Source organism: Microcaecilia unicolor, chromosome 6 (genome assembly GCF_901765095.1).
Source record: "Microcaecilia unicolor chromosome 6, aMicUni1.1, whole genome shotgun sequence".
NCBI classification, from domain to species: domain Eukaryota; kingdom Metazoa; phylum Chordata; class Amphibia; order Gymnophiona; family Siphonopidae; genus Microcaecilia; species Microcaecilia unicolor.
In genome coordinates this window covers 44,318,949-44,345,965 of record NC_044036.1, presented here as the reverse complement: position 1 = coordinate 44,345,965, position 27,017 = coordinate 44,318,949, and the positions used below count along the sequence as shown (strand labels likewise).

The window sequence follows — 27,017 nt, the reverse complement described above, 5'->3', positions numbered from 1 at the left end:
AGGGACTTCGGAAAAAAAAAAAAAAAAAAAGACTGCGTTGGAGGCAAAAACATAGTAAAAAAAATTTTTTTTAGCTATATTAAAAGCAGGAAGCCGGCAAAAGAATCGGTTGGACCACTAGATGACCGAGAAATAAAAGGGGCAATCAGGGAAGACAAAGCCGTAGCTGAGAGATTAAATGAATTCTTTGCTTCGGTCTTCACCGAGGAAGATTTGGGTGGGATACCGGTGCCAGAAATGGTATTCAAAGCTGACTAGTCGGGGAAACTTATGAATTCTCTATAAACCTGGAGGATGTAATGGGGCAGTTCTACAAACTGAAGAGTAGCAAATCTCCTGGACCGGATGGTATTCATCCCAGAGTACTGATAGAACTGAAAAATGAGCTTGTGGAGCTACTGTTAGTAATATGTAATTTATCCTTAAAATCGAGCGTGGTACCGGAAGATTGGAGGGTGGCCAATGTAACGTCGATTTTTTAAAAAGGTTCCAGAGGAGATCCGGGAAATTATAGACTGGTGAGTCTGACGTCGGTGCCAGGCAAAATGGTAGAAACTATTACTAAGAACAAAATTACAGAGCATATTCAAAAGCATGGATTAATGAGACAAAGTAAACATGGATTTACTGAAGAGAAATCTTGCCTCACCAATCTACTACATTTCTTTGAAGGGGTGAACAAACATGTGGATATAGGTGAGCCAGTTGATATTGTGTATCTGGATTTTCAGAAGGCATTTGACAAAGTACCTCATGAAAGCCTCCAGAGAAAATTGGAGAGTCATGGGATAGGACATAGTGTTCTATTGTGGATTAAAAACTGGTTAAAAGATAGAAAGCAGAGTTAAATGGTCAGTATTCTCAATGGAGAAGGGTAGTTAGTGGGGTTCCCCAGGGGTATGTGTTGGGACCGCTACTTTTTAACATATTTATAAATGACCTAGAGATGGAAGTAACTAGTGAGGTAATTAAATTTGCTGATGACACAAAGTTATTCAAAGTCGTTAAATCGCGGGAGGATTGTGAAAAATTAAAAGAGGACCTTACGAGACTGGGCGTCTAAATGGCAGATGACGTTTAATGTGAGCAAATTCAAAGTGATGCATGTGGGAAAGAGGAACCCGAACTATAGCTACATCATGCAAGGTTCCACGTTAGGAGTCACGGACCAAGAAACAGATCTAGGTGTCGTCGATGATATGTTGAAACCTTCTGCTCAGTGTGCTGCTGCGGCTAAGAAAGCAAATAGAATGTTAGGAAAGGAATGGAAAATAAAAATGAGGATGTTATAATGCCTTTGTATCGCTCCATGGTGCGACCGCACCTCGAATATTGTGTTCAATTCTGGTCGCCGCATCTCAAAAAAGATAGTGAAATTAGAAAAGGTGCGGAGAAGGGCGACGAAAATGATAAAGGGGATGGGACGACTTCCCTATGAGGAAAGGCTAAAGCGGCTAGGGCTCTTCAGCATGGAGAAAAGGCGGCTGAGGGGAGATATGATAGAGATTTATAAAATAATGAGTGGAGTTGAACGGGTAGATGTGAAGCGTCTGTTTATGCTTTCCAAAAATACTAGGACTAGGGGGCATGTGATGAAGCTACAATGTAGTAAATTTAAAACAAATCGAAGAAAGTTTCTTCACTCAGCGTGTAATTAAACTCTGGAATTCGTTGCCAGAGAATGTGGTAAAGACAGTTAGCTTAGCAGAGTTTAAAAAAGGTTTGGATGGCTTCCTAAAGGAAAAGTCCATAGACCATTATTAAATGGACTTGGGGAAAATCCATCATTTCTAGGATAAGCGGTATACAATGTTTTGAATTTTTTTGGGATCTTGCCAGGTATATGTGACCTGGATTGGCCACTGTTGGAAACAGGATGCTGGGCTTGATGGACCTTTGGTCTTTCCCAGTATGGTACTACTTATATACTTATGGGTGAGGGGAGGAATAGGTGGGTGCCTTATGTGTATGGGAGGGGATAGGTGTATGTGCACACACTTTCTCCTTTTCTCCTACTCCATGTACACTCACTCCCTCCCCCTTCCCCCCATCTTCACTCTTAACTTTCACACGCTCCTCCCTATCACTTCCATCCTTTCACTTCTCATCACACCTTTGAAATTGTTTCTGTAATGCCAAAGCCTTCAGTCCTGGCTGAAGTGAAGAGGCTGCAGCACACCAGCAATGACTTCTCCATTGTCCTGCTGGCGAGGGATTTTAGTCCCCACCAGTAGACACCACACTACTCTGGCATGGCAGCAGCTTTTTAGTTAAGAACATAAGAACACGGTCAAGCAGGCTAGGAGTTCAAGATGGCACACGCAAACAAACCACTGCACACAGGTCAACGGACGGACAGACAGATATGGATGGACCCTGCCCAATACACACTATTAGCTGTAACAAAAACATCTAAAGAGATATCTTATTTCTTCAAATTAACGTGTGAATACACATACCTTGTTTTCTGCACTACAACCACTGTTCTCATCATTATCTACATCATCGTCGTCTTCTCCATCTTCTTCTTCATCCTCTTCTTCCTCACCAGGAAGAGGAACTGTACTGCCATAGCCATAAAGGCTAAGAAGTTCATGGATTGGCATCTCACCTTCCTTAAATAATAATAAGTTAATTTTACACAATTTTCATTGTACTGCAGAAAACCCTGACTAGAAATAAAATTGAACTTGGGTCTCTAACCAGACTATTATCAGTCTTCTTGTTAACTAGCACATGGAGATGAAATGATACCTGACTGAAAAATAGCAACTAAGTGCAAGAATATGGATATGTCTACCTAATTTAGGACCATGTTTACTAAAGTTTAGTATGCTTTAAATGATGTACAGCCCATAAGAATAAAATGGGCTGCACAGCTGGAGGTTGTCTTCAATTCCCCCTTCCCTATCCTCACCTGTCTCTCCTTCCCTCTCTATGTATTGTATAACTTTACTGTCATTCCTTTCCTGAATTTTTATGGTAGCCTGTACACCATTCTGTTCTGCCCTGGCAGTTAGAGTGGTCTAGCAAGTCCAAATAAACTATAAGCAAACATGGCACTTAGTTCTCAAAGTAATCATTCCTAGCTGGTTTAAAAGTCTTCTAAATTAGAATGTCTTCTCAAGGGTGTATATTGCTGAATGCCAGTTTATAAATTCTTAAGAGAAATCGTCTCAGAAATATGAATTCTGTTTCATAATACTGGATTTGATTTGCAGTTCTTCCATGAAAGCAGTTTTTGCTCAGTCTAGTGGGGTATATTATGCTGTCCTGACTGAAAGGTACAGCAGAGGCAGCCAGATTGGAGGAACAGCCTAGTGATTAGAGCAAAACTATGGAAGCCAGGGTTCAAAGTCCCGCTTCTCCCACTGATTACTCCTGTGACTGAGCAACTCCTTGCCCCATTCCCTAGGCTTAGAATTATAACTTATTGTAAGCCCCTTTGAGCAAGAAAATACCAGTTCTTGAACTGTAAACTGATTTGTGCTCATATTTGTAAATGAGAGCAATTAAATCTAAAACTAAACCATGGCGAAATCAAAGGTTGTAGCACCAACGGGGAACATTTTTATACATTTTCCTAACAATACACTAGAATATCTGTAGTTTGCTTCTATGTATACCCTAGCACAAGTGTCCAAAATCAAGGGCCACAAATAGATCTGCTTTTCAGGATATCCAGTGTTGATATGCAAACAAAAGGTCAAAGTAAAAGGCTAAATTCAGATAGATTAGTTACTCTGAATATCAGATATAACTGTGGCCCTTGAGAAATGTTTACTCCCCTCCCTTCGTTTGGTCAGATTACATATCATTCAGTAAAAGCTATCTTACTTACTGGACTTTTCATGACCTAATTGAGACTGTAAAGTTAGCTTTAAAGCTAAGTGATAAACATTTAGGCATAGGTGGGCAGGTGATAAAATGGTTCCAATTTTATTTGTTTGGAAGAACTATGATAATGTGTGCTGGCTCTTCAGGTTTCTGTAGTAGTAGTTGAGGAGAGTGGTGTACCACAGAGTTCAGCTCTATTGGCCTCTTTTTTGGCAGAGTTAGGTGCAGTGTTTGAATCTCTAGGTGTCTTCTATCGTTTATATGCTGATGATGTCCAGTTTTTCTTTCCGGTAAAGGCTTGGGATCATAGTTTGTATGACCAGTTGAGTTTCTACATGGAACAAGTGAGGAATTTGATGATGATGAATGGTTTGTGGGACTGTGTAATGATTATAGGAAGTGAGCAAGATATGCAGCCTGATTGTGTAAACTTAGGGGATAGATATATTGCTGTGCAAAAAGAGATGAGGTTATTAGCATAGTGAACTCTAGTGCACTCAATATGAGTGTATGAGTCTCTTAAGATAGTACAAACTGTTTTTTTTTCCAGCTACATCTCTTGCACAGATTAAGACCTATGTTATCTGCATATGACTTCAAAACTGTTCTGCAAAGCTTGATATTGTCTCGGTTGGATTATTGCAATGCCCTGTACACCTTGGTTTATCATCTCCATGACTCAGGGCATTTCAAGTGGTACAGAATGCCACAGCACGACATTGTTGGTGTAGCAAAATTTTCACATATATTACTGGTTCTTAGGAATTTGCATTAGTACCAATTATTCAGCATATTCACTATAAAGTGCTGGTCTTGGTTCATCAACCTATTTATGCGGTTACCCCTTTGTACTTTAAACATGTCCTCAAAGTGCACCATCTAAAAAGGCATTTAAGATCAGAAAACGCGATACAACTGTCCTTAGATCCAGTAGTGCAGATACACTATGTGGAAACTAGAACATCTTCCTTTACTGTTGCCGGTATGTAACTGTGGAATGCTGTTACAGGACAGTTGTGGATTTGTAGTAATGTGATGAAATTTAAAAAAAAAAAAACTTCTCAAAACAGTTGTTTGTGGATGCATTTTATTACGTTTTTGGAACGTTATGCCTTGTGATACAACATAAATTGAACTGTGATTCTGTATAAAAAATGTGTGTATTTGTATGTTAGGTTCTATATAATACTAGCAAAAAAGGCCCGTTTCTGAAAGAAATGAAACGGGCGCTAGCAAGGTTGGCCTCTAATGGCAATTATGTTTTTAGGAGAGAGTATGTGTCAGAGAGAGTGAATGAGTATGTGTGAGAGAGAAAGTGTGTGTGATTGAGGCAGAATGTGTGTGTGTCTGTGTGAGTCCCGTGTGCACCAATTATGCTCTCTCCCCTGCATTCATCCATATTTATTGCATTTATATCCCACATTTTCCCACCTATTTGCAGGCTCAATGTGGCTTACAATTTTCTGTCATGACTTATGCCATTTCAGAGTAAAGATACAATTGGTAATATGCATATGCAGCAAACGTCCTCTGTGCCCTGCCCCCTTCATCCATCCATGTGCAGCAACTCTCCCCTGCCCCCTCCATCCATCGTAGTGTAGCAATTCTCCTCTGTCCCTTGCCCCCCCTACATATGCATCAACTCTGCCTTCTCCCCTGGCCTCTCCTCCATCCACCCATACCAGGGCCCCCCCTCCCTCCATCTCTCTCCCCTCAGGGTTCCAGGCCCCCTCCCTACCCCCTCTCTCTCTCTGTGCCCTCCGTGTTCCAGGCCCCCCATTCTTGTTAGAGTTCCACACCCCCGCGCCTCCCTCCCTCTCCTTCGAGTTCCAGGACCCCCCCCTCTCTCTGCCCTCCAAGCACGACCTGTCCTCCGGCAGCCCTTCGCCTTCCTAAGTGCTGGCTGTATTTTAAAAATTCTTACCTTGGGGTGCGGCGTCCACAGTGAAGGCGAGCGGCGCTTCAGACTGCCTTCGCATGTGTCTCAGCTCTGCCTCTGGTCCCGCCCTCATTTCCTGTTTCCAGAAGGGCAGGACCAGAGGCAGAGCTCAGACACATGCAAAGGCAGTCTGAAGCGCCGCTCGCCTTCACTGTGGACGCCGCACCCCAAGGTAAGAATTTTTAAAATACAGCCAGCACTTAGGAAGGCGAGGGGCTGCCAGAGGACAGGTCGTGCTTGGAGGGCAGAGAGAGAGAGAGGGAGGGAGGCGCGGGGGCTGGCAACTATACAGAATTCCCTCGAGGGCAGGGTGATTATGAACACTACACTGCTTCACTGCCACGGAGTCAGCTTCAGAAAGTTGGAGGAGCAAATTATTATAGTAGATGATTATGTATGTTCTTTTGTAAACCACTTAGGGCTTCTTTAACAAAGCCATGCTAGCGATTCCCATGCAGCAAATATGAGAAGCCCATAGAAATTTGAACGGGCTTCCTCTCATTTGCCACACCAAGAATTGGTAGCGTGGCTTTGTAAAAGAAGCTCCTAGTCAATTAAGTGGTATACAAGTTTAAAAAATAAATAATGAAAAACTTGCACAAAACGTACTTTCCAATTAATCTAAAAATTGGTTCATTTCATATGTAGCTAATCATTTCCTATTGAATGTTTTGGCATTTTGAGTATAGTCTCCCCTTAAGGAGGGGTGCATAATTTTAATTTTTTATATTAAAATTACAAATAAACATTTGGTAATTAGTGCTACTTGTAGGTCTGATTCTGTTGTATTTTCCCCCCAACAATAGAGGAAATGATGCACAGACAAATGCTAGCTTCAGCAGAAAGTGTGTATATTTTTAGCTGTTACAACAAATAGAGAAGATTTAAAACAAAAAAAAAAACCCCACAGCTAATTTTCTTAACATGTTCCTTTTGGTCCAGATCTGGCTCTTATTTCTATAAACTACTTAAATACTGGAAAGGTTTGGGAGATCAGAAAATGGAACCACCTGTGTTGAAAGTAATCTGTTGGTCATCTGTTCATACTACAGCTTCGGTGACTATGTGACAAATGTCTTGTATTTTACTTCATAGAGAATACCAGACATCTTATAAAATGTCTAAGCTCATGGAGGTTACTGACAAATCACTGCTGGCACTCTAAGGGAAATACCAGAACTCTATCACATATGTTGTTTTACTGTACCTTACTTCAGCCATATTCTGAGAGTTGTGGAACAGTGAGTCTCCTGGGGAGGGAAGGGGGACTGTTAAAGAGTACAAAATTTAAGATGAATGGGGGACACGTGAAGGGTCTGCTTCTTGGCTGAGGAAAAGAACTAGTAGCAAATGTGAGAACTTTATATGATGGTAGGCAGACCTAATTTGTGTGTGTGTGTGAGATGGGGACGACAGGCACTGCCCGAATGAACACGTAAGCAGCAGAAGCAACACTAGAAACGAGACAATAACTGGTGCTCAATCTGCAGGTGTTTGTACTAAAGATTCTAGTTTAGGACAGCACAATCTTCCTTGATTTTGTATCACAGCAGGTGATATTCTCAATCTTAACATAAGATATGCCATACTGGGTAAGATCTAAGGAAGCCCAGCATCTTTTTATCAGTAGTGGCCAATCCAAGTTATCAGTGCCTGACAGGATCACAAACAAAATATTCATTTTTTTATTGCTCACTCCCAGGTTTAAGCAGTGGCCTTCCAAGTCTAGATGGTTCATAATGCTTAATAGACTTTTCCTCTGGGAAAATATCTAAAAACTTTGTAAACCCAGCTATGCAAACTGGTTTGACCACAATTTCCAGCAATAAATTCCACAGTTTAATGTGTTGACTGAAATTTTTTTTCTCTAGTTTGTTTTAAATGACTAACCTATTGGTTTCAAGGAGTGTCTCTTATCTTAGTACTATATGAAAGAGTAAACAACCACTCCCTACTTACCTGTTCCACCCCACTCATGATCTTACACACCTCTAATCACATTATCTTTCACTTGTCTCCTCTAAAAGCAGAACAGCCATAGTCTGTTTAGCTATTTACAGGCAGCCAATTTCATCTCTGTCTCTCCAAGACATACAAGGAGAGACTTGCTGACCTGAACATTTATACCCTGGAGGAAAAGAGGAAACAGGGGTGATATGATACAAACAATATTCAAATATTTGAAAGGTATTAATCCGCAAACAAACCTTTTCCGGAGACGGGAAGGCAGTAGAACTAGAGGACATGAACTGAGGTTGAAAGGGGGCAGACTCAGAAAAAAATGTTAGTAAGCATGTTTTCACAGAGATTGGTGGATACTTGGAATGCTCTCCTGCAGGAGGTGGTGGAGATGAAAACAATAGCGGAATTCAAAAATGCGGATAAACACAAAGGAATCCTTTTTAGAAGGAATGGATCCACAGAAGCTTAGTGGAGATTGGGTGGCAACGCCGGTAATTAAGAAGCAAAGCTAGTGCTGGGCACACTTCTACAGTCTGTGCCCTGAAAATGGCAAGTACAAATCAAGGTCAGGTGTACATATAAAGTAGCACATACAAGTTTATCTTGTTGGGCAGATTGGATGGATCGTATAGGTCTTTATCTGCCGTCATCTACTATGTTACTATGCTGACTTGATTTCAGTTCTGCTATCAGAATTACATGTAGTAATTCTGAGGAAAAGCTAAAGAGGTCCTCCTATTTGTTTTAAAAGCATTGCCATGTAACTTACTTGCATGTCCCTTAGTCTTTGTACTTTTGGAACAAGTATGAAAAAATAAAAATAAAATCTATTCACTTCTCGTTCTACACCACTCAGGATTTTGTAGAACTCAGTCATATCTCCCCATATCCATCTCTTTTCCAAGCTGAAGAGCCCTAACCACTTTAGCCTTTCCTCATATGAGAGGAGTTCCATCCCCTATATCATTTTGGTCGCTCTTCTTTCAACCTTTTCTAATTCAGTTTAACTTTTTTGAGAAACAGTGACCAGAACTGAATGCAATGCTCACCATGGAGCAATACAGAGGCATTATAGTATTTTTGATTTTATTCACCATCCCTTTCCTAAAGGGCTGAAAGTACCCTGTACTGTAAGGTTCTGAGGACAGTGCAAAAATTTTCTTCAACTTGGACAGATCCTTATCCGTGTATAAGCACTCTTTAGGTCCAGCAAGAATGGCCAATCGCTTGTGCTCTAAAATAGCAGAATGGTAGTAAGTTTTGAACTTTAATGAAGGTCTCCAAAATTTGGTGCAATCCTCCTGATTTCTTTGGGTTGAGAAAGTATCTTGAATAGAAATCTTCATTTATCTGTGGAGCAGGAACAAGTTCTATGGCTCTCTGGAATCCAAGAGAGAATGGAGTTATGCGTGCAAAATAGGTTCACCTAAAGCACAGGTCAGCAGCAGTGGGCAATCAAAAGAATTTGGAAACTTTTAAGCAGTATCCCTCTTTTACTAACTTCCTCACCCATTAGTTTCATGGAAGCAGCTGCTGAAAAAGTATACTAAATGGTCTCCCCACAGGAAGAGCATGCTGATATTATGTGAGTGGTTTAGCTATCTCTGGACATCTAAGTTAAAATGGAGTAGGATGCTTAGCCTGTGGAAACTATTAAGGTTTTAGCTGCCTTGCTATCTTCATCAGTCTGCTGCAGAAAAATGAGTCATTTACTTCTGGTCCAGGTGCTAGTTGGGAGAGATGACAAATTTGTACTGTTCTGGTCTTCTTACCAGACAGATTCCTCTCCTTGTCAGGTGACATTTGTAGATACATGGTCTTTCTTCTTGACAGTAACAGTTGTTCAACCAATTACACAGAAGTTTTGTGATACAATCTTTTAGGCTTTGGTCTACATCAAAATTTCTTTTCTGATGCTCTGTGTGAAGTTCTTTGAATCAACAGCCTGTGCCAATACACTAACTCACCCAGCACTAGTTGTCCTTTTAACACACCTCAGTATCACAACCAGAATGCATAATCAAGCTACTTTGTTTGTAAGACCTGTGGGCAGAACAGCAGTGACTGAAATGATACATAAGCATTGGCATGTTCTATCTATTCATCAATGCTTTCAAGATCATCCCATTGTGGCCTACCAGAGAGGTAAAATATAGTTGAAATGGTATCTTACAAATGTTTGGATTACGATACAAGCTTTGCTCCTCTTAATGGACATACAATTTGTGCTCAATGTCAACGGTGTGCTACATCGATTACAAGTGTTACTTGGACTGTTCCTGGTGCTGGTAAGAAGATTTCAGCTAGTACCAACACCAATAGTGATAGTAAAATTGTGATTTACTCATTGCTGTGTCCTTGTGACAAAATTTACATTGGACGTTCCAACAGACCTATCAAGTTACGATTAAATGAACATTAATGTCATATAAAGGGCAGTATAATGGCAGTACCCATTGTTCAGCATTGGTTAAAATTTTAACATACTCTGTCAGATTTGCATTGGCATATAATTGATCAGATTACATTGGGGTGTGAGGGCAGTGATATAACAAAATTATTAAACTACAAAGAATAATACTGGATTTATGCATTAAATATGTTATCACCACAAGGCCTTAGTGAATTGGATTGGGCATTCCTGATGTAAGTCTTTATTTGACATGGATTGGTTTGAAGTTTGGTCACATGATTGGGTTTTTTTAATAAATAAAAAATCAACCACGTCAGTGGGTTTTAAGCAAAATTTATGGTCAGACATGGCTGGGTGAGTTTATTTAAGAGCAATGCATTAGTTGACATTTTGGAATTGAATTTTTTTTCTCCTTTGTTCTAGTGGACCAAACCCTGACGCAGCTATATGCGAAGCATGCCGCACGTCAGCGAGCTGTCCCAGCAGTACTAATCACATTTAAGTACGCTGTACTACTACTGATAAGAGGGAGATTATTTTTTTTCTTAAAGTTTTCCACAAAATCAATATATTGAAAAAATATGATAAATCAAAATATAGAAAAAATATGGAGCGCTGATAAAAAGCTTTTTTAAATTGATTATAGTAATTAACGCCCGATGAAGCAGCGAGTCACTACTGAGGTCTTACCAACAAAGTGGTTTGATTATGCATGCTGATTGTGGTACTGAGGTGTGTTAAAAGGATAACTAGTGCTGGGTGAGTTATAGTGTACTACCATTAAGTCATGGCACTTTTCTTTAGTGCTGACCATGGGAGCATCTTTGGATTTCTCTTGAACAGTTGTTAGTGGGCTCTATCTGCCACCATGTGACAATCAATTCTGGCTCAGGTTCGAAGGTCTTTATATGCTTTAGTCTGACCCACTGACATCACTGGGTAAATCAGCTAGCCTGCTTTGTCTACATTTTCTATGTCCAGGAGACATCCTACCAGTTGTCAATCATTAAAGATTCCAAATACAATATATACTGTGTCCTTCCACAAGGCTGATCTGTTGAAAGACAGATATTTTCTTAACTGAGGCTTTTCAGCAGACATTGTAAATACAATAGGAAAAGTTAAACAACGTTGCATTTTATATTTTCAATACCAAAAACAAGACATAAAAATGAAGAAAATATGAAAAACAAAAAAACGGGTTGAGATTGCTACCAGCATGTCTTGTTGGCAGATCCTAAAAAAACCTCAGGTACTAGCACAGGGATGCAGAGTATAGGAATTCCTATGCATGCTCAGAAAGCTTTAGTAATTCCAAGAGTTATACACCGCTTCAGCACTGTCGGATGACATCCTTTGCTTGTGCAGCCAATTCATCCTGTCGGTCAAAGAAAAGCGTTTGGTTCAAAAAAAGGAGGTATAATCAGCAGGGGGCCTAATTACTTGTCTCTCCAGGATAATACAATAATTCTGTATGGCATTCTGCTTTCAGTCTTTAAAGCACTAAAGGAGAAATTAGACCTTAGCTGCTAATTTGCTTTCCTTACTGTCCCACCAGACCAGCCTAGACAGATGGGCTATGCACTCCTATCAACAGCAGGTGGGTGGAGGCTGAGAACTAAAGAATTCTGGTGCAGCCTACAAGTTAGCTGTGAAGTTCCTCCCAGAGTCAGTATTTCTCAGTCTCCCAGCAGGTGGCAGAGGGGTGAGCCTGTGAAGTCTTGACTGGTGTGGTAGGCCTGGGGATTCCTAGTGGGGGGAAAATGTCACTGGGTCAGCAATGTTTGTAATTCATTCTGGTTCCTAACTTCTCTGCTTCTCTCCCAGGGCTCCTTCTTGGCTGTTGGTTGGGGTTGAGGCCCATGGATCCCTCCCTATACCACTTGGTTCCTTGGTCCTGAGGTGTTCCTTTTTGCTTCTGGAGGTCCTTTTCGTGTCACAGTCCTTTGTGCTGTCTAGGGGTCTTGGTACCTGGGAGGTGAGCCTCATCTTTGCCATGTTTAAAAAAAAAAAAAGAAGGAAGCACCAAATCTCTGGTTTGGCAGTGCTCCGCGGTCTCTCTCTGTTTTGTGCTCAGTTTGGCAGCACCCAGCTTTGCCATGGTGGTGGGCAGTTTTTCTCAGTGTTCTTGGACCTCCTACAGCTCTTGACTGTTTCCAATTAGTTTTCAGTTGAGCTATAAGTCTTTTTATGAAGGTTTTCTCTTCTGAGCCAGTTTTATTCTGAGCTTCATTTGCCTTGGAGGGGGCCTTTTCAGCTTGTTTTTTCTGAGCCAGTAATTCTGCTGTGGTTGTCACGTTGGGGGAACCCTTTGGGCTTTTCCCCTGACCCAGTTCATACCTGGATTTCAGCTGATTTTGGGGGTACCTTGTTTGGCTTTAGCTCATGTTAAATACACAATTTTAAAAAATGTGGAGCAGCAGTACATCTCAGGGATCTTCGAGTTCCCTAACCCACCCCCCAACCCAGACCATTGAAGCCTCCTTTAGAAGGCAGTGTGGTGAATTTGTGCTATGCTACTTTCTGACATTTTTCTTTCCTCCCCCCCCCCCCACCCCCATGTCAATACTCTGCCACTGTGAGTTTGTGTGAGTGTGCGCCTCTGTTCTCATTCAAAAGCATGAGAACAGTTTGATTTACTTTTTCTTGTGGCACACTAGATTATGACAGGATCGTTCAGAACCTCCCAAAGCTCCCTCCCCTCTCCTTTTGCTGTGGTAAGGTGTATTTTATCATAGCTTTATTTATTTATGCTTTTTTGTACACCACTATTACCCGAAAACAAATTTTGGTTCAAAGTGGAGGAGTGGCCTAGTGGTTAGGGTGGTGGACTTTGGTCCTGAGGAACTGAGTTTGATTCCCGGCACAGGCAGCTCCTTGTGACTCTGGGCAAGTCACTTAACCCTCCATTGCCCCATGTAAGCCGCATTGAGCCTGCCATAAGTGGGAAAGCGCGGGGTACAAATGTAATTAAAAAAAAAAAGTGCCTTACAATTTACATTTTGGTGAAGTTACAATAGTGTTGTGAAATGTGGAGAGGTCATCTATAGTTCATGTGGTTATTCATAGCGTTTTTGAAGAGATACATTTGAAGAGGAAAAGATAGTGGTAGCTTTTGTTTTCAGTTGTAGGGTTTTGGTGATGTTTATTCATATAGCTTTTGAAGAGGTAGATTTGAAAGGAAGGTGATGATATCTTTGTGATTAGCTGTAGAATTTTTTGAAGAGGTAAGTTTTAATTTCTTTTCTGAATTGGAGATTTGTGATGCTTCTTATGGTTTGGTATCTGTGTAGATAGTTTTGTAGATGGTGTTTGTGCAGTTGGGTAGATGTAGGAGTAGGTAGTTTCTGTTTACTGGGCTGGCATTTCTTGAGGATAGTTCAATTATGTTAAGCATATATTTGGGTGCCAGTATCTGAAGATTAGGGTGCTCACTAAAATATTCTTGCCTTGATCGATAGCCAATGTAGTGTTTCAAGCAGTGGAGTTGCTCTTTCGTATTTCAATTTCTTGAAAATCAGTTGCCACCATGTTTTGGACTGTTTGAAGCGATTTTAGTGTGTTTTAATTGCACCCTACATATGCTGCATTGCAGTAGTCTAGTTGTGATAGTATCATTGATTGGACCAGTATCCAAACTGTACAGAAGATAAGCAGTATTTTATCATTGCTTTATTCAGCTTTGTAGTGTTTGGCACCTGAGTATGAGGGCATGGAGTTCTAGAATAGCAAAGTTACTCATCTGTAGCAGGTGTTCTCTGAGGACACAGGCAAAGTATTCTCATAGCTGAATGACATCATCTGACAGAGCCTGGTGCACACACTGACTAACAAGACTAAGAACCTTCTAGCATCATCCCACCGCACATGCACTGGTGTCTTCCCGCCCACTGTGCAAAGCATGGGTCCCTCGGTCATATACAATAACTAAAAGAATTCAACTCCAAGGAGGGTGGGAAGTTATGTGAGAATACTTGGCCTGCTTCCCTCAGAAAACACCTGATACAGGTGAGTAACTTACTTTCTCCAAGGACAAGCAGGCCTTCGTAGCTACCAGGCATACTGAAAAAAATTGCTAGGACAACAGGAACTCGAAATGTTGAGGACTGGGAAGTCAACTAACCTGAAAATATGTGACTATTAACTGTGAAGCAGCAGCCTGGAGCTAAACAAGAACTGGCTATTGGGGGGGGGGGGGGGGGGGGGGCGCTGATTTTTACACACTGAACAATTCTTCAGAACTACCTGCCCAAACTAGTTATCATGACAGGTATCACGGCAGTAATGAGATGTAAATGTATGTACAGATGACCATATCACAGCTTTGCAAATCTCCTCTATGGAGGCTAACCTCAAGTGGGCTACCAACATAGCCATGGCTCTGACATGACTCTCTAGAGTCAGCCCAGCCTAAGCAACTGGAAATTGTGCATTTTCGATGGCTACCACCATCCTCTTTGGGTCAAAACAAAAAGCCGGGTGGACTGTCTATGGGCTTTACTCTGCTCCAGATAGAAGGCTAAGGCTCGTTTGCAATCTAAGGGATACAGTACACTCTTCCCAGATGGGCATGTGGTTTGGAGGAAAACATTGGCAGGATGACTAAGATGGAACTCCGACACTACCTTAGGAAAGAAATTAGGGTGTGTGCGGATAATTATTCTATTGTGGTGAAACAGTGTAAGGTAGATCAGCTACTAGGGCCTGAAGCTCAATGACCCTGTGAGCTGACCACCACCAAAAACATAACTTTCCAGGTCAAATACTACAGATGACAGGAATCAAGTGGCTCAAAAGGAGCTTTCATCAGCTGGGTGAAGACAGCATTGAGATCCCATGAAAGTTGGCTGTTTGACGGAGAGCTTTGCCAATAACAAATCTCTCATGAAGTGAACTAGAGGCTGTACAGAGATGGGCTTACCTCCCACACTGTGATAAGCACTGATTGCACTTAGATGAACCCTTACAGAGTTGTTTTTCAAACCATACTCAGAAAAGTGCAGGAGGCATTCAAGCAGTTTTTGTGTAGATCTAAGGCCTTGCCCCCACACTAGAAGGCAAACCTCCTCCCTTAAATGAGTAACACCTTTCAGTGGACTTTTTCCTGGAAGTCAGTAAAATACAACAAACTCCCTCCAGCAAGTTCAAGGATTCAAATTCTGTGCTCTCAACATCCAAGGCGTGAGGGCCAGGGATTGGAGGATGGGATGCAGGACAGTACCCTTATTCTGTTTCAGGAGGTTCGGAAAATATTCCATTCTCCACGGATCTTTGGAGGACAACTCCAGAGGAGAAGAAAATCAGATCTGCCTCGGCCAGTAAGGAGCGATCAAGATCATAGTCCTTTGGTCTTGTTTGAGTTTCAGCAAGTCTTCCCTATGAGAGGTATTGGGAGGATATGCATACAGAAGTCCCTTCCCCCAATGTAGGAGAAAGTCATAGCCAGTCTGCTGTGTAGTCCAAGCCTGGAACATAACTGGGGGACCTTGTTACTGAGATGAGTGGCAAAGAGATCCAATGAGGGAGACCCCCTGCTCGGAAGACATTGCGGGCTATGCCCCTGTTGAAAGACCACTTATGCGGTTGCAAAATCCAGATCAGTCTGTCCACCAGGCAGCTGACCGTTCCTGGTCGGTATGTGGCTCTAAGTACCACTCTGTGAAAAAGGGCCCACTGCCACATTCCCAATGCTTCCTGACAAGGGATAGGAACCCATATCCCCACCTTGCTTGATTACATAGAACATTGCAACCTGACTGTCCATTTAAATGAGAATAATTTGGTTCTGTAGTCGATCTCTGAAAGCCTTTAGAGCATTCCAAATGCCCCTCAGCTCGAGGTCGATAGGAAGATCTGTTTTCTGAGCAGACCAAGTTCCCCGGGAGAAGCCCAGCTACATGAACTCCCAATTCCAACTTGGATGCATCCGTAGTTAACATGGAATTTGGAACGGTAGTTCCACAGTCAAATTCAATTGAACTGTCCACCAGAGAAGGCCTAAGTTAACTCTTGCAAAATCTGGATTGCATTTGCTAGATTTCCAGCTGCCTAAGACCACTGGGAAGCTAGGGTCCATTGGGCTGCTCTCAAATGGAGCTACACCATGGGAGTGACATACACTGCTGCGGCCATGCAGCCCATCAATCTCGATGTATACACAGAAGAAACAAATCTCTGCAGAGTACACAGTATGCAGCAAGACAGCAAAGATGACTCAGGGATAAGTGGACAACGCTCCAGATAATAAAACAGTTTATTAAAAGATGGCCTCTGTCAGCAGTCTCTTGTATCAAATAAGGTCATACACTTGAAAAATTGGTTGTCAGGATTGTACAGGAATACAATATACCAAAAGCTTACACTGTGTTTTACTGCTTGCAAAAGCTTCTGCACCATTTGGGCGCACAGAGTGCATAATTTATTATACCTATTTATTTGTTTATTACATTTGTATCCCACATTTTCCCACCTATTGGTAGGCTCAAAGTGGCTTACATAGTTCTGGAGAGGTGGTTACGGTCTCCAGCGTGAACAAATACAGTGTAGGAGTACAGTTAAGACTTGGTATGGTTCTCCCAGGCAAACTGCTAGGGTGAGATCATGTGTCGGGGGGTTGAGACTGTTCGTTTCCTACTTCAAAAGTTGTCTTTCATCATTTTTATTATTATTATTTGTTACATTTGTACCCCACATTTTCCCACCTCTTTGCAGGCTCAATGTGGCTTACATAGTGCCGTGAGGCGATAGCCACCTACGGTGAAGAAACAAATGTAGATTGAAGTTATTTACAATGAAATAGATATAAACAGACACATCAAGGGATCATAAAGAGGGAAGTTATATAACGAATATAAAGTTCAATACAAGTTTGGATTTCTTTGTGTTGTTGGATTTAGGTAATTAAGTTGGGTCAGTAGGATATGCTCTTCCGAACAGGTAAGTCTTTAGTAATTTCCGGAAGTTGAGGTGGTCGTACGTAGTCCTCAGGATTTTTGGGAGTACATTCCAGAGTCTTGTGCCTATAAATGAGAAGCTGGATACATGAATTGATTTATACTTGAGACCTTTGCAACTAGGGTGGCGGAGATTTAAATAAGAACGTGATGAACTGATTGAGTTCCTAATTGGAAGGTCTATAAGGTTAGACATATCCTGGAGCATCACCATATATAATTTTATGGACCAAGGTACAAATTTTAAAAGTAATACTATACAATCCTGCAACCAATTTTTCAAGTGGATCACTTTATTGGATACAAGAGATTCCTGATGCAGGCCTAGTTGGCCGAAACACAGCTGTGTTGAGTCTCAATCATCTTTTAATACTGTTTTATTATCTGCAGCGTTGTCCACTTATCCCTGGCCCATCAATCTCAACATTTGCCAAGTTGTGACCTGAAAAGCCCGAGCCTGCAATGTATCGAGCAGGGCTCCTATGTAGTCCAATCGCTGGACCCTAGGAGCTCCAACACCCGAATAGTTAGGCACACTGACCAACGCCCCTTCCTGCGAAGTGCTCTTGACCAACCAATCATAAATATGCCAAGCACCTGAATAATCCTCTGCATGGACTCCCAAGCATCGTCCTTTGACGTGCTCTTCACCAGTCAATCATCCAGATAAAAGAACACACGGACTCAGAGTCTGCATAGCGATGATGTGACTACCACTAGACATTTGGTAAAAAACCTGGGAGTCTCAACATCTGTCGAGCTGTGATCTGCTGAGACGCTTGAACTGTAGACACCAGGGACAGGAGGTTGTCTGCCCTTGTCTTGGGAAGATAAGCCCGAGCTGTCCTCATGTCCAGCTCCAACGAATTCCAATATTTGGACAGGAGTGAGATGGGACTTGGAGTAATTTAATACGAACCCCAGTAGCTCTAGCAGCTGAATAGTCATTCGTATGGACTCCAGAGCGCCTTCCTCCGAGGTGCTCTTCACAAGCCAATTGTCGAGATAAGGAAACACATGCACTCCCAATCTGCGTAGCGATGCTGTGACTACTGGTAGACACTTTGTAAACACTCTTGGGTGCAGAAGCCAGGCCAAAGGGCAGTATATGGTACTGAAAGTGCTGTGTTCCCAAACGAAATTGAAGATACTTCCTGTGAGCTGGGAGTATTGACATGTGAGTGTAAGCATCCTTTAAGTCCAGGGAGCATAGCCAATTGTTCTCCTGAATCATGGGAAGGAGGGTGCCTAGGGAAACCATCTTGAATTTGTTCAAGGCCTTTAGGTCTAGGAAGGAACCCCCCCCCCCCCCTCCCGTTTTCTTTTGCACAAGGAAGTACCTGGAATAGAATCCCAGCCCTTTTTCCCCCTGGTGGAACAGGTTCAACTGCATGGGCCTTTAGAAGGGTGGAGAGTTCCTTTGCAAGTACCTGCTCCTGGTGGGCAATTTGGAGGTTTCGATTCCAGATTGAGTGTGTATCCTAACCGGACTATTTGAAGAACCCACCGGTCAGAGGTTAAGAGAGGCCACCTTTGGTGAAAAAAACAACCTCCCTCCAACCGGCAAGGCGTCCGGAACGGACACTTTTACTGCAGCTATGCTTAACTGGAGTCGGTCTAAAGTTTGTCCCTTGCTTTTGCTGGGGAGCAGCAGGGCCTTAGGCACACACTGTTGATGAGAACGAGCGCGCTGGGGCCGAGCCTGACTAGGCTGTTGAGAAGCCGGAGTTGTACCTACACCTAGCATAGGAATAGGGAGCATTACTTTTCTCACAAAAAAACTCCTAGTTGAGGAGGTTGTAGCAGAAGGTGCCCGGCGAAAGAGAGAATCCATAGCATCATTATGCTTCTTGATCTGGTCAACAAGATCCTCCACTTTTTCACCAAAAAGGTTGTCCCTGCAGGCGGGAAGTTAGTCCGCACATATGCGCCCCAAAAGACTCCAGCAAAACTTTTTTGTTTTCTTGCTGTGGCAAAATGCCGGTTCCCAGGCCAATGAGAATGTCGAGTCACTTGTGGAAATAAGCAGCCTGCTTGTCCTCGGAGAATGTTTCTATGTGGATGATAGAGGCACAGTGAGAAACAGGGACTTGCCCAAGGGATCACACAGAGAGTCTGTGGCAATCCCAGGACTTTTCACCAAATAATACAGTAGTTTGCTTCTGGAAATGGCCACCAAGCGTCCAGGGGGTGAGCTTCGTTCCACCATATCTGTTTCCGCTGTTGGCCGTGAATTAAAGGTTAATGAATCAACAATCTGATCATTTTGGCAAAAAGAGGAAGAGATGTTCTTCAGTGTTGATGAGTATTTGATTACAATGCCATCCAATAGGGTTATCATCATAATATATAAAAACCCAGCAAAATTTGTTCACCTATGACATTAGGGAACCAAACTAAATTCAAGAGTCTTTGGATTCAGTAGGGAACAGTGCGCCATACTTATCTGAAACTTGTATACTGTCATTAACTTATGTTGACACCACATATATGAAAGAAGAAAGTTGGGCCAATACAATACAGAAAGATATACAGATGGTTAAAAGAAGGATGATGCTGTGTGCAGATACCTTCTTTTCACATATTCTTTCTGCAGATTTAGATTTACTAGTGGATAACATAAGAGAGAAACAACTAGGCTGGATAATAAAAAGTTTATGACCTATGACCATGTACTAACAGTACAATTTCAGATAACATGAAATCCAGTTGCCATTTAAAAATGACTTGTGTCCACAAAATGATCTGTCTATATTTATAGTTTTAAGTTTCACTTTTAACAGAGTAAACTTTAACCTGAGTAATGCACTTAGGTAAAAAGATGAGTGGGTGGAGAAAAAGAGAGGAAACATTCGATTGCTGAGTGATTTGAGAACCCATGAGCAGGAGTTCTCATTTATTCACTATTTATACTCCTTTAAATGTTTTAATATATTGTTGGACCGCCATCTGTCTATATGTTGAAATAAAAATAAAATGTGAAACAAGAAAACCTTTACCAGGAAACTCTCCAAACCATGGCTTGTAATGTACAACAACTTCATTTGTTGGTAGGCATCAATAAAACAATTTAGTTTTTATAGTCTTACTAGTATAAAAGGCCCGTTTCGGTAGGCAATAAAACGGGCGCTAGCAAGTTAATCCCCCCCCCCCCCCTGCAGCGTCCTTCCTGTCTCCCCTGCAGCCACCCATCTGGTCTCAGGACCCCCTCCCCACCAACCCTCCTCTGCCCCTGCAGCCACGCATGTGCAGCGGCCCTCCTCTCTCCCCTGCTCCCCCTGCAGCCACCCATGTCCAGCGACTCTCCTCTCCCCCTGCCGCCACCCCTGTCCAGCAACCCTCCGCTCCCCTTGCAGCTACCCATGTCCAGCGACCCTCCTCTCCCCTGCCCCCCTGCAGCCACCCATGTCCAACGACCCTCCTCGCCTTTCCCCTTGCCCCCCCTGTAGCCACCCATGTCCAGCGACCCACCTCTCTCTCCCCTGCCCCCCCTGCAGCCACCCATGTCCAGCGACCCTCCTCTCCTCCTGCCCCCCTGCAGCATCCAATCTGTCTCCCCTGCCCTCCCCTGCAGCCACCCATCTGGTCTCAGGACCCCCTCCCCCCCCCCCCCCCCCCCCCCCCCCGCAGCCATCCATGTCCAGCGACCCTCCTCTCCCCCTGCAGCCAGCCATGTCCAGCGACCCTCCCCCTCGGTGCATCACCCAAACCCCTACCCCCCCCCCCTCAGGCACATCAACACCCTTGCCACCCGCAGCCGCCAATACTAACGCTGTCCGGCCGCTGCTGCGTCTCCTGTTGAGCAGCAGCGGCCGGTACAAAAAGAAAAAAGCCAAAAAAATATTTTAAACCTGAAACACGGCTCCGTAGACAGCCATCTGGCATTGGCTGTCATCTCTGCAGCCGCTCCTCCTCTCCCCTCTGACGTCGCTGCACTCCTCCGGGGTCTTCCTGCAGGGGCAGTGACATGGAGGGGAGAGGAGGAGCGGCTGCAGTGACGACAGCCAATGCCAGATGGCTGTCTACGGAGCCGCGTTTCAGGTTAAAAATCTTTTTTTGGCTTTTTTCTTTTTGTACCGGCCGCTGCTGCTCCACAGGAGAAGCCACAGCAGCCGGACAGCGTTAGTATTGGCGGCTGCGGGTGGCGAGGGAGTTGATGTGCTGCGCCGGGGCGGAGGGGCTTGGGTATTGCGACGAGGGGGGGCACTGAGAGCTCATTGGTAGGCAGGGGGAGGAGTAAGGAAATACGCTCCGCGTGTTTCCCTACTCCTCCCCCTGCCTGGCTCGCGGTTTTGCAGGGCAGGGGCACTGGCAGCTGATTCCAAGGCAGGGGGAGGAGTAGGTACTCCTCCCCTTGCCTTGGAATCAGCTGTCAGTGACATCACTGATGTCAGTGCATTCTAAACTGCCTAGCAGACCACCTCCGAGGGAGCCACGGTCCCAGGCACATTAGAACGTTGGAGGTGAGAATTATTATATAGGAAGTGTCATTTACCCTTGCAAGATCTTCTATTTCAGAACTAAAATTTATTTCTCCTTCCATCATCTCTTCCTCTTCTAATGTCTGTTCATCATCAAGATCGTGAACCACCATGTCAGCTGATGGGTCGAATTCATGGTCATCTGATCCAGCTGAACCTCCTGGTTTAGAATATTTGAAGAAAAGGCTTGGTCAGATCACATGAGAAGAAACATAAGAATTAAAACATTTACCCACGTTTACAAAGCTCGCTAGCAACTGTCACACAGCTTTCTAAATGGGGGGGGGGAGGGTAAAGTGCAATTCAATTAAAATAAAGTATTTTTACAAAAAAGACAATATCATTGTTTAAAAATATCCTAGTTAACTGAGGAAGGCGTCAGCTTGTGAGATGAATATAGGTATTATGTCTCTTATGCTAATTAAGAGTAGTAACTGTCATGCAAGCTGCTCTACAAAATCCCCATTGCTCAAAACCCTTGCTATCTTTATTAAAATGAGCCAGAGCGCCGACATACTCAGAGGCGTATTTTCAAAGCACTTAGATTTGAAAGTTCTATAGGTTACTATCAGGCTTATTTTCGAAAGAGAAGGATGCCCATCTTTCGACACAAATCGGAAGATGGGAGTCCTTCTCACAGGGTCGCCCAAATTGGCATAATCGAAAGCCGATTTTGGGCGTCCCCAACTGCTTTCCATTGCAGGAACACCTAAAGTTCACTGGGGTGTGTCGGAGGCGTAGCGAAGGCGGGACTTGGCTGTGCCTAATACATGGGCGTCCTCGACCCATAATGGAAAAAAAAAAGGGCACTTGGACGACTTTACCTGGTCCTTTTTTATTACGTCCAAGCCTCAAAAAGCTGCCCTAACTGACCAGATGACCACCAGAGGGAACTGGATATGACCACCGGAGGGAATCGGGGATGACTTCCCCTTACTCCCCCAGTGGTCACTAACCCCCTAAAAAAAATATTTTAAATATTTTTTTTGCCAGCCTCAAATATCATACCCAGCTCCATGACCGCAGTAACATAGTAGATGATGGCAGAAAAAGACCTGCAAGGTCCATCCAGTCTGCCCAACAAGATGAACTCATGTGTATACCTTACCTTGATTTGTACCTGTCTTTTTCAGGGCACAGACCGTATAAGTCTGGCCAGCACTATCCCCTCCTCCCAACCACCGGCTCTGGCACAGACCGTATAAGTCTGCCCAGCACTATTCCCCGCCTCCCAACCACCAGTCCCGCCTCCCACCACCGGACCTGGCACAGACCGTATAAGTCTGCCCACCACTATCTTCGCCTCCCAACCACCAAACCCTCTTCCCCCCACCGGCTCCGCCACCCAATTTCGGCTAAGCTTCTGAGGATCCATTCCTTCTGCACAGGATTCCTTTATGTATATCCCATGCATGTTTGAATTCCGTTACCGTTTTCCTCTCCACCACCTCCCTCGGGAGGGCATTCCAAGCATACACCACTCTCTCTGTGAAAAAATACTTCCTGACATCTTTTTTGAGTCTGCCCCCCTTCAATCTCATTTCATGTCCTCTCGTTCTACCACCTTCCCATCTACGGAAAAGATTTGTTTGCAGATTAATACCTTTCAAATATTTGAACGTCTGTATCATATCACCCCTGTTCCTCCTTTCCTCCAGGGTATACATGTTCAGGTCAGCAAGTCTCTCCTCATACGTCTTGGAACGCAAATCCCATACCATTCTCGTAGCTTTTCTTTGCACCGCTTCAATTTTTTTTACATCCTTAGCAAGGTACGGCCTTCAAAACTGAACACAATACTCCAGGTGGGGCCTCACCAACGACTTATACAGGGGCATCAACACTTCTTTTCTTCTGCTGGTCACACCTCTCTCTATACAGCCTAGCAACCTTCTCGCTAAGGCCACCGCCTTGTCACACTGTTTCGTCGCCTTCAGATCCTCTGATACTATCACCCCAAGACCCCTCTCCCCCTCAGTACATATCAGACTCTCAGCGCCTAACACATAAGTCTCTTGTGGGTTTCTACTCCCTAGGTGCATCACTTTGCATTTCTTCGCATTGAATTTTAATTGCCAAACCTTAGACCATTCTTCTAGCTTCCGCAGATCTTTTTTCATGCTTTCTACTCCCTCCGGAGTGTCTACTCTGTTGCAAATCTTGGTGTCATCCGCAAAAAGGCAAACTTTACCTTCTAACCCTTCGGCAATGTCACTCACAAATATATTGAATAGAATCGGCCCCAGCACCGATCCCTGAGGCACTCCACTACTCACCTTTCCCTCCTCCGAGCGAATTCCATTTACCACCACCACCCTCTGTCGTCTGTCCGTCAACCAGTTCCTAATCCAGTTCACCACTTCGGGACCTATCTTCAGCCCATTGAGTTTATTTAAGAGCCTCCTGTGGGGCACCATGTCAAAAGCTTTGCTAAAATCTAAGTAGATTACATCTATAGCATGTCGATGATTCAATTCTCCAGTTACCCAAAGAATTCAATGAGATTCGTTTGGCACTATTTTCCTCTGGTAAAACCATGTTGTCTCGGATCTTGCAACTTATTGGTTTCCAGAAAATTCACTATCCTTTCCTTCAGCATCACTTCCATTACTTTCCCAATAACCGAGGTGAGGCTTACCGGCCTGTAGTTTCCAGCTTCTTCCCCATCGCCACTTTTGTGAAGAGGGACCACATCTGCCGTTCTCCAATCCCTCGGAACCTCTCCCGTCTCCAAGGATTTATTAAGCAACTAGTAAAAAAGGCCCGTTTCTGACACAAATGAAACGGGCGCTAGCAAGGTTTTCCTCGGAGTGTGTATGTTTGGGAGAGTGTATGTGAGAGTGACTGTTTGAGAGTCAGAGTGAAAGTGTGAGTGTGTGAGAGAGAGAGTGAGTCTCTCCCTGAGCCCTGCCCTCCCAATCCATGGCCATCCATGTTTCTCTGTCATTTGCCCCCTCCATTCATCCCTATCCTGCATTTTCCCTCTCTGCTTGAGGCCTGCCCTGCAATCCATATCCATCCATGCCCATCTGTCCCCTCCATTCATCCCTATCCAGCAATTCCCCTCTCCCTGAGTCCTGCCCTTCCAATCCATGCCCATCCATGCTCCTCTGTCACCTGGCCCCTCCATTCATCACTATCCAGCAATTGCCCTCTCTCCCTTAGGCCTGCCCTGCAATCCATATCCATCCATGCCCATCTGTCCCCTCTATTCATCCCTATCCAGCAATTTCCCTCTCTCCCTGAGTCCTGCCCTCCCAATCCATGCCCATCCATGCTCCTCTGTCCCCTGCCCCCTCCATTCATCCATTTCCAGCAATTCCCCTCTCTCCATGGGCACTGCCCCCTCCACTCATCCCTATCCAGCATTTCCCCTCTCTGCCTGAGGCCTGCCCTGCAATCCATATCCATCCATGCCCATCTGTCCCCTCCATTCATCCCTATCCAGCAATTCCCCTCTCCCTGAGTCCTGCCCTTCCAATCCATGCCCATCCATGCTCCTCTGTCACCTGGCCCCTCCATTCATCCCTATCCAGCAATTGCCCTCTCTGCCTGAGGCCTGCCCTGCAATCCATATCCATCCATGCCCATCTGTCCCCTCTATTCATCCCTATCCAGCAATTTCCCTCTCTCCCTGAGTCCTGCCCTCCCAATCCATGCCCATCCATGCTCCTCTGTCCCTTGCCCCCTCCATTCATCCCTTTTCAGCAATTTCCCTCTTTCCCTGAGCCCTGCCCTCCCAATCCATGCTCCTCTGTCCCCTGCTGCCTCCATTCATCCTTTTCCAGCAAGTCCCCTCTCTCCCTTCCATGGCCCCCCCTCGCATCCATGCTCCTCTCTCTCCCATGTCCCAGCCTGGCCCGCCCTCTTCTCCCCCCCCCCCCCCCCTTCGCATCCATGCATCCCTTTTTTGTTTTTTTAATTCTTTTTAACTTTACCTCCGTGGCGTTTCCGGCAGCGAAGCGTCAGGGAAGGAGGCGGCGCTCCCGACGTCTAGCTTTCCCTTCGCTGTGTTCCGTCTTTTTTTGAAGGCGGAACACAGCGAAGGGAAGGCTAGACGTCGGGAGCGCCGCTTCCTTCCCTGACGCTTCGCTTCCGGATTGGTTTGTTTAGACGCGAGGGCGGGGCAGAGACGGCTGGGTGGCTTCACACCACGAATGCCACGAACCCTACAGCCAGAGCCAGGGAGTGACGTCAGATGGCTTCAGAACGTTGTCCTCATTAGAACGTTCACGGTGCGTTTTATTATATTAGATTCTTTAAGAAGACCCGCCAGAACCTCTTTGAGCTCCCTCAATATCCTGGGGTGGATCCAGTCCGGTCCCATGGCTTTGTCCACCTTTAGCTTTCTAAGTTGTTCATACACACTCTTTTCTGTGAACGGTGCTATATCCACTCCATTCTCAAATGTACTTTTGCCAGTCCCTCATGGTCCTTCTCCAGGATTTTCTTCAGTGAAAACAGAAGAAAAGTATCTATTTAGCAAATTGGCTTTTTCTTCATCATTATCCATAGCGGTTCGCTGTATCTTTTAGTCTCATAATTCCCTTTTTAGTCAGTCATTCTCCTTTCACTAATAAATTTTTGTCACCCCTCCTTACATTTCTAGCAATTTGTTCTTCCGCCTTCGCCAGACGTACCTCTCTCTTGGCTTCTTTCAGTTTCATCCGGTATTCCTGCCCGTGTTCCTCTTCTTGACTTTTTCTATATTTCAGGTATGCAGGTCCCTGGAACAGTTTTAGTGGGTGCAGTGCACTTCAGGCAGGTGGACCCAGGCCCATCCCCCCCTACCTGTTACACTTGTGGTGGTAAATGTGAGCCCTTCAAAACCCAAAAACCCACTGTACCCATATCTAGGTGCCCCCATTCACCCCTAAGGGCTATGGTAGTGGTGTACAGTTGTGGGTAATGGGTTTTAGGGGGGGGGGTTGGGGGCTCAGCACCCAAGGTAAGGGAGCTATGTACCTGGGAGCTTTTTCTGAAGTCCACTGCAATGCCCCCTAGGGTGCCCTGTTGGTGTCCTGGCATGTCAGGGGGACCAGTGCACTACAAATGCTGGCTCCTCCCATGACCAAAGGGCTTGCATTTGGTCATTTCTGAGATGGGCGTCCTTAGTTTCCATTATTGCCGAAAATCAGAAACGACCAAGTCTAAGGATGACCATCTCTAGGGACGACCTAAAGTTCAAGACTTGGGCGTCCCCGACCGTGTTATCGAAACAAAAGATGGACGCCCATCTTGTTTAGATAATACGGGTTTCCCTGCCCCTTCGCAGGGACATCCTGTGAGGACGTCTTCAGGAAAACTTGGGCGCCCCTTTCGATTATGCCCCTCCACGTAACTTTGTGTTTTGAAAAAATCTCAATCTCTTTCTGTATCTATATATGCTATTTTTGCTTCTACATATTTAAAATAGAGTGAAGCGGAACAGT

The 27,017-nt window shown here is 44.3% G+C and overlaps 1 protein-coding gene across 5 annotated transcripts in view; it reads right to left on the bottom strand.

The window, feature by feature from the left end:
* Nucleotides 1-27,017, bottom strand: part of MIER1 (MIER1 transcriptional regulator) — a 106,564-nt gene that overhangs the window by 50,524 nt on the left and 29,023 nt on the right. For all 5 annotated transcript variants that reach the window (XM_030205554.1, XM_030205552.1, XM_030205551.1 and 2 more), the window contains 2 exons: nt 21,600-21,745; nt 2,460-2,615 (listed from right to left, as the gene is read on the bottom strand). In XM_030205554.1, the coding sequence (XP_030061414.1) occupies nt 2,460-2,615; nt 21,600-21,745 (302 nt within the window). The remainder of the gene's footprint in view (nt 1-2,459; nt 2,616-21,599; nt 21,746-27,017) is intronic.